The sequence below is a fragment of the Alexandromys fortis genome, unplaced genomic scaffold, assembly GCF_014885135.2.
Source record: "Alexandromys fortis isolate MF-2015 unplaced genomic scaffold, M_Fortis_MF-2015_v1.1 scaffold_29, whole genome shotgun sequence".
NCBI lineage: Eukaryota > Metazoa > Chordata > Mammalia > Rodentia > Cricetidae > Alexandromys > Alexandromys fortis.
In genome coordinates, this window is record NW_026067891.1 from 5,917,136 (window position 1) to 5,925,564 (window position 8,429).

At 44.1% G+C, this 8,429-nt stretch overlaps 1 protein-coding gene across 2 annotated transcripts in view; it reads right to left on the minus strand.

Moving 5' to 3' along the window:
• Crebbp (CREB binding protein) overlaps window positions 1–8,429 on the minus strand; it is a 132,478-nt gene that overhangs the window by 5,774 nt on the left and 118,275 nt on the right. For both annotated transcript variants that reach the window (XM_050128667.1, XM_050128581.1), the window contains 7 exons: window positions 6,759–6,909; window positions 6,338–6,484; window positions 5,650–5,763; window positions 4,531–4,696; window positions 4,097–4,264; window positions 957–1,118; window positions 385–666 (listed from right to left, as the gene is read on the minus strand). In XM_050128667.1, the coding sequence (XP_049984624.1) occupies window positions 385–666; window positions 957–1,118; window positions 4,097–4,264; window positions 4,531–4,696; window positions 5,650–5,763; window positions 6,338–6,484; window positions 6,759–6,909 (1,190 nt within the window). The remainder of the gene's footprint in view (window positions 1–384; window positions 667–956; window positions 1,119–4,096; window positions 4,265–4,530; window positions 4,697–5,649; window positions 5,764–6,337; window positions 6,485–6,758; window positions 6,910–8,429) is intronic.

Sequence of the window (8,429 nt, forward strand, 5' to 3'; positions counted from 1 at the left end):
GACAAGCTCTACATGCTGAAGACAGGAGACATGAAAGTCCTGCCATTAGACCTGATCAAAGGTGTCAACCTGTCATTAGGACAAAAGGCATCCCTAAGCCCTTAGCAAGGCTAGGAAGAGATAAATACACAGGAATTCCTGTAGAATCAAAGTGTTCCAAAGTCTTTCCAGAGTCAGGCTGCCTCAGCACATGGCCTGTAGCTGTGGCGGACAAGGGCACAAAATAAGAGGACAACAAGGGTGCCACTCATGCCTGGCTCCCCATGATGGGAGAGAAAGCACAAACAGTGTTGTGTAGAGATGACAACATCTACATCCATTCCTGATGCTGGAATTCTACATCTACCTATGGGGAAAGGTCAGAGGGGAGGTGGTGGGGCTTACCTCACACACAGTACAGTGCCAGCGTGTCTCTACGTGGTGTTTACACTCATTGCAGGTATAGACAAAGCGGTCCTGGCCTTGTGTGTGCAGCTCCACCAGCATGCACAGAGTGGACCATTTGGAGCGGCGTAAGGAAGAGAACTCCCAGTGCTTGTCTCTGGCCAGAGTGAGGAAAGCATCACGCCCATCCATGAGATCACAGCTGAGTAGGGGGTCAGGGTCCACGATGGGGGGCTGAGTGCTGATAACAGGTCCAGCATGCAGATGAATCACAAAGAAGACCTGAAAAGAGGCGCTGCATTAAACTCCACAGAGAGACAGCATGTGCCAAGTGCAGGGCCACATCTTACTTAACCAAACCCAGAGCCTGCTTGAGGCCCTGGTTTCTTGTGATGGAACAACTAATGATAAGCCATACAATGTATTAAGAAACCACTGTTCCACATTATACAGAGGTAGTCCTCCTTTCTATCAAAGACTTCTACAGGGAGCCTCAGCAGAGCAGGCCTGGTGCCTGTTGTTCCTCCAGATTCTGAGTATCCCTGTAAACTCCCACAAGACTATGCCATTACCTCCTTATGCTTCTCCATGGTGGCATATAGCTTCTGGGACAAGTCGTTGGACACATTGGGCATGCTAGGCTTCTTCTTGTTGGCGCGGCTAATGCTGCTTTTGTTTTTGTTGGTCTTCTTATTGTTCTTTTTCTTGGCATTCTTGCTGTCACCTTGACTGCCCTGTAACCACATGCAAAACTGTCAGAACAACATCCATTTCCTAATCTGTGGGGCTCTAGAGACCCCATATGCACCTGGGCCATAGGCTGCCATCAGAGGGCTAAAAATTGAATCTTCCAAGCCTGGCTGGCACCTGTATGTCCTCTTACTTCTTCAGGGTGTGTGTGTGTGTGTTGGTTTTTCGAGACAGGATCTCTCTGTCTTACAGAAGCTAAGCATGTGCGCCACCACTAAACTATGCCCTCAGCTCCACATGGTCACTTTTCCATGTGATGCTGCATAACCTAGGTTTCAAACTCATCATGTATCTAAATCAAATAATTTTTAAAATTACTTTACTTACATGCATGTATTATGTGTATTTGTGAGTATGTCACAGTGCCCATGTGGAGGTCTTTTTTTTTTAATTTTTAATGGAAGATTGGAGTCTTTGAGCATGTGGACCCTGGGACTTGAACTCAGGCCATCACACATGGCAGTAACAGGCACTTTTACTTGGACCCATCTTAATGGCCCCTCAAATAAATTTTAATTATTTGGATTTCTTTTTTGGAGAGAGCTCTGGCTGTGTAGACTGGCCTTGAACTCACAGAGATCTGCCTGCCTCTGTTTTCTGAGTGCTGGGATTAAAGGTGTGTCACTATGCTTGATTTCAAATAAACTTCTTAGTTTATTTTTATTATTATTATTATTTTTTTTAAAGACAGAGTTCTCTGCATAGCTTTGGAGCCTGTCCTGGAACTTGCTCTGTAGGCCAAGCTTAGGCATCTGAGTTTGAGGCCTCTGCCTTCCGACTCCTGAGTTCTGTGATTAAAGGTGCCACCACTGCCCGGCTAAATAAACTTTTTAAAGAAATTGTTTTTGAGCTAGGCATAGTGGTACGTACATTTAATCATAGCACTTAGGAGTCAGACTGATCTTTGAGTTTAGGCCAGCCAAAGTTATGCAGAGTCCCCTGTCTCAAAAAATCAACAAAAAGAAGAAGAGAAAAAAGAGAGAGAGAGAGAGAAATTATTTGGTCACCTGGAAACATGCACTTTGGTTATTTTTCTGGTGAAGTTTTACCTGTGCATGTGCCTAAGGGTAGCTGGGGTTGAATACATGATGTGGTATCCTGTCTCCCTCATTTAACACGAGAAACTCTTCTCTACTTCAATTAACTTCAAATTCTAATTTTTCAGTTTTTTAAACTGTTTGAGAATTTCATACATGCATGTAATATGTTTTAACGAAGCAACCTACCCCCATTCCCTCTCTTCTAGTTCCTCCCTGGAGAATCTAATTTTTAGCAACAAAGCAATGTCCCCTACAAAGTGTGAGCCATACTAAAGTTAATCCCACTGTGAGGTCCTGGGTAACCTTAGGAAGGGGAATCCTTGCTCTCAGCCTCTACACTGCATACACAGAAAACATCAAATCTACTTGTCAACACTTTCCCTAGCATACAGTGAAGGAGGGCTCAGGCATAAGCCACCTAAGTCGTCTGAACAGCTTCACTGACACCATGCCAGAGACCAACTTGGATGAATCAGTTTGTTCTGCATTCCTTTAGAGTCCTTTCCTTGGTAGTAGCAGGACTATCCTTGTGCTCTGCTGCGTTGTGCACCAGTGACTCCCACAGGTGGGCCCACGTCCACTTCTTCAAGTGACGCCACCACTGCTGTCCTTAACAAACTGAGACAAATGGTTCTGTGTCAGGTCACCTATGCTCATGATCATTTGGTCTCCACTGCAAAGTACCGAGTCAGCCACTGAGACATGCCTGTTCTTTTAAGGCCAATCTGAATATGGCCTACTCTCTCTAGCTTCTTGGGAACTGTTTTGCAGTCAAGTAGGAAACCAAACCATGATGAGGAACAACAGCCAAGTTCCTGAGAAGGTGAAGGGATGGACCAACTTCTGGAGGTTCCAGAGAAAGAGAGAGAAAGTAAGTCAGACAATGGGAGATCTTGGGAACAACCAGGGACATAAGCTTCTCTTTCATTCTGGTCTGTGCTTTCTATATTATAACTGTCTTCTTGAAGACATAAAACTCAACATGTTCAGTGTTGAGCACAGTGTAACCATTCAACAGATCACGTGTACACTGAGCATGCATGCTTATCTGAGGCTCCAGGTGTTGCCACATGCTGCCAGCACCTCTAGCCCTGCTGGGATCCAGTCTGACTATTTCCTATGGAGCAATGCAACCCACCATTTGTTTCTCCCTCACCAAAGTAAGTTCAAGCTTTACACAAGACATTCTTCTAACTCATCATTTCTCATATTCCACAAACATTCTCCACAGAAGTCACTGTACATACCTACCGGACCTACAACTACAATCAATATATATGCCATTGTCAGCTCTACCTGACCAAGTAGTACCTTGTGACCTTTGATACAGCATACTTTCTCCCCTCAACTCAAGTGGGATCTCAGCTCCGATGTCACTGTTTCCAAAGGCACCCTCAGACCTCTGTCTTCTTTACCTTAGGCTCCTTTCTTCTCAGAGTTGCCCCACCACATGAAAACACATCATGAAGCTATCCAGGTCCTTGGTGTTTCTCCTAGTATAAGATACCTCTTGGGGCAGGGACAAGGTCTTGCTTAGTACACTTTGTACTCCCTGGTACACAGGGATAGTAAACAGTGAACAGATTGAGAGCAAACAAAACAAAACAAAAAAGCAAAAAAAAAAAAAAAAAAAAAAAAAAAGCCCCTCCCCCCAAAACCCCACAAAATGAGGAATTGCCACAATACTCAGCACAAGGCACTTCAGTCTCTCTAGGAAGTAATTTCTACCCATCTCCATGTACTGCCCTGGTTCCAAAAGGTCACCATCTCTCCAGGTCTAACCAGTAAGCCCTACATCTGCTTATTGCTGATTATGGTGACATCCTATGTGTGTGCACAAGAACACCCACAGGAAGAAGCCAACAGCAAATGTATACTTTTCAGCCTGCCACTCTGGTGACACAGCTCTAGCTGGGCTGTACCTCAGGGGTCTCACTAGCTGCAGTACTTTCTTCTTTTTTCCTTTCTTCTTCTTCTTGTTCTAGCTCTTTGATGCTTTCTTCCAACACATTAGGCCAGAAATCTCCTTCAAAATAGGGTAACTCCTTGGCACTCGTGAGCCTGTCTTCATTTGCTTGTTTGAAGATGTCCTGAGAGGAAGCAGAAGAAAGGTGAGGTGAGGTCCCCTAGAGGCTACTGGGGACCACATACACAAACTAGACATCAACTGACTAAAAGGCCCACTGCTTTGACCAACTGCAGAGTTGCTTCTGCAGTTTCATCAGATGTTTGCAGGCTATTGCTTTCTATTTCTTGTAATTTATCATAGTTATAAAGCACATGAGTGCCAGAAGAAAATACATAAAACATGTCATTCAGCTGTGACAAAGTCAACATCTTCCTTCAACAAGAGTACCTTATAGTCATTAATGATCCTCTCTGCGAATGCCTTGTCCAGCATTTTCTTGTACCACTCCTGCAGTCGTTTTGGTTTGGGGATTTTCTGATCAGGAGGGTGGCAATGAAAGATGTAGTCATCTCCTTCACTTGGAGGACAGGCCCAGATGTGTCCTGTCACATACCTATAAGAACATACAAAACAAGCCAGACAGAAGTATAAGTGAACTCTTATCTATTTTTGAGGCAACTGCAGCTTAAGAATAGTAACTAAAGCAAGAACAGAAATTAATGAGGGAAGATGAAAACAAAAGAAATGGCCATAAATGCTTGGGTAGGTCTTAAAAAATATTTGGGCTCCAACACAATATGTGAATTGTGTGTGTGTGTGTGTGTGTGTGTGTGTAAAAGCATTATCTTTTTCATTTACAAATCCAACCCTATATTCAGCACTGAATACTTCATTCTCAGAAGTACTTGCATGGAGCTGAGCCTGCCAGGGCCTGGTAAAATGAAGTGAAGCACCAGCTTCCTGCCTATTTCCTCCTGTGACTGGAAAGGCAGCTCAGGCAAGTAACTCTCTTTAGAGGATTAATGTCAAATATCTTATCTGCTCTTTCAAGGTACTTTAGCAAACCTTTTCAGGTCCAGGAAAAGAATGTGACAGGTGTGGTATATAAACACATAGTGCCAGAGAAAAAAAGACAGTGTTTGTGTGTTCAATCAGTGATTTCCAATCAAAGAGTAGAACAGATAAATGTCTAGAGACAGAAAGTAGATGAGTGGCTGTCTGGAGCCAAGGGCAGGACAGGGAGTAGTAGCAGAGGAGAGTGTGTAGAGACCGGCTTATGGAATGGTTACACCAGTCAATAATTTTAAAAACCACTGACTCCAAAACCTGAAACAGAAAAAACACATGATAAGCAGATTATGCCTCAATAAAGTAAAAAGAAAATGAAAAGAAAGCAGAGGCAAAGATAAGACACTGTCTTTGGAGTCAGACATATGTGAGAGGCTCAGCAGACTTCTGAACCACTCTCAATACATTAGAATAAAAACATAAAACTAAACGAGAAAAACACACTATTTCACACAATAGACAAAACGTTTTAATTGATTTTGAAAAACCAAGACTCACCCCAGTTTCTTCACATACTCTAGATATCCAATGAGTATCTCATGGTAAACAGCTGTCCGGAGGCAGCGGGGCCGGAAGAAATGAATACTGTCCAGATAAGATATGTATACACGCCTGCAGGGGTGGGTGGGGTGTCATTTTTATTTCTAATTCAGGGTACCCCTTAAGTTTGAAAATACTAACATCCCAAAGCCCCCCAGAAATAGGTTTTGATAGCCACCACAGAGGCCACCTGACTAGATGTGAAAAACTCGAATCACAGTTCCAGCTGAAAACTAAGGAAACAGAAATAATTTTCTACTGTTACCAAAAGAGAAGGAAACCTTCCCCAGGGGAGCAACTTGGAAGAGGCCTCTTCTTTGCCCCTCTCACCCAAAATCCAGACTAAACACAAACCAACTCTGGACCAGAGAGACTTGGTTTGAACAGAACATTTAGCTGTTGCTACTCTGGCTCCCCAGTGATCATCTTGATAAGACAAAGCAAAGCTAGGGCCACACACAAGCATGCCACATTATCACCAAGACCCTTTGTTTCCTGACAGTTTACAGGAAAACAAAGCTAATTGGTTTAGTCAGGTAACTATTTGAATCCAGTAGCAAAGCACACAGTTTTAAGACACCCAAGCCTCTGTCTGTTACACCCAGAATGGGACTAAAAAGCACACTCAGAAGTAACATGGGGCTACCTTGTATTTGGTGGGGGGCAATCAGAGCCATATTCTTGCACATGCATCCCAAAAAAGCACACATCGACTCCATCAATCTCTTCAAAAGCAAAGAGTGCTTTGGTTCGATACGGGAAAGATTCAGACATTTCTCCAGAATCCACAAACCTGAAACAGAAATCAAAGCCTGTCCTGTGTAGAAGGCTCAAGGCTCGGCAACCTCTTGCAATGACAGCCAGAATAGTTTTGGGCTGTGCTGCAGCTCTTCCTGGTCCTGTTTATTAGGCAAGGGAACCATCTCGGATAATGTATTGAAATTCAGAAAAGAAGGTTACATCCTAGTTACCACAAGCCTTTGCATGAAGTACATCACACTTGAAGTTTTACAGAGTCAGGAGTGGGGCCTACCCCACAGTTTAGGACAGGAAGAAAAAACACAAACCTTGACTTCATCCCAGGCTTGACCTCCACAGTCTTGTCAGAGCTGGCCACCACTCTGACAAAAACCTCCCCAGCTTCAGGGTGATTCTGGCGCCGCAAAAACTTGTTCACTCGGTCTTCCAAGTGGTTTCCCAAGCGTGTGGTCTGAAGCCCTAAAAGTTCAGAATGAACAGGATCAGGCAGAGCTGTTGAGGCTGCTGATTCACGCTGCTATTTCCAAGGACTAACAGTTGTTCTGTAAGAACAGAAGAGCTCCACCCCGTGACACGAGCATCTTCTTTAGAAAAGCAGGTGTGCAACCTTAGGCACTTTGCTCCTTGTTGGCCATTTACTGCTCACACTTCTGTCCATTTCTAATAGTAAGGGACAGGAGAGACACAAAGATGGCCTGAATCTGACAGGACTGAGGACACTGTGCTTCTTGCCCTTCACATCAGGTCCTGGGTAGCTGAGTGGCTGTGGGACAAGCCCTGCCCTGGGACTATGTTGAGCAGAAGTCTCCTGTGTGGAGGGCTATCTCAGGAATGCCAACAGGCAGACTGCTTACTCCCCAGAACTACACTCTGAGGAACTCCTATAGCAACAAGGAATATGGCACACCCTTGACCCAGTCAATGGCAGGGTTTTCTTCCACCTAGTTCAGTTGCAGTCTAAAAGGGAGCTTAGAACACCTAGGGCCAAGTCATCAAGCATTAGCCAAAGACTGTTTGCTGCCTTCTGAGCACAGTGCTCAGCTGGGACGCAGAGCAGGCATGACCTAGCATCAGGCAACTTCATCTTGGTTATGTGGCCTGTCCTGTGCTGGCTCTGGCCATAGCAGAAGAGATAGCCCATATGACCACTGTGACCAAAGCCACCAGGAATAAACATCACTATGGAGAACTGCTTTTCAGGGAAAAGAGGACTAGAATGTGAGATCTATCAAAGATTCATTGGTTATAAAAATGAATGTATTTTGGAGGGTGGTGCTGGGGAACTGAATACAGGATTCAACATATATTAAATAGACACTCCACCCCATCTCCCATGTCAGGTGATGGACCTCCCCCCTCTTCCTTTTGTTAAAAGGCAGGGTCTGTATCACTATGTAGCCCAGGTTGGCATGGGATTCAAGGGAATTCTGTTTTAGCCTATCAAGAGCTGAGATTACAGGCATGAGCTACCACAACCAGTTTAAGATAATAAAATTAAGTAAAATTTCTTCTTTAATGACTTTTAAATATTTTTACAATCAGCCGGGCGATGGTGGCGCACGCCTTTAATCCCAGCACTCGGGAGGCAGAGGCAGGCGGATCTCTGTACCAGCCTGGTCTACAGAGCTAGTTCCAGGACAGGCTCCAAAGCCACAGAGAAACCCTGTCTCGAAAAAAAAAAAATTTTTTTTACAATCATGAAAATTGCTTATAGATAGTAAATCTAGAGGTCTGGAAAGATGGTCCAGTGGTTAAGAACATCTACTCTAGCAAGGGACCTGTGCTTAGTCTCAACATTAGTATCAGGTACCCCACAGCCACCTCAAACTACAGCTCTAGGGAACCTAATATCCAATATTCTGGGCCTCTATGGGTACTACATGCATTTGGTGCATATACAAAAAAGAAGGTACACACACACACAGAGGTCTCTGTGTGTATAATTAATATATGTATATATATACCAATTAAAATATATA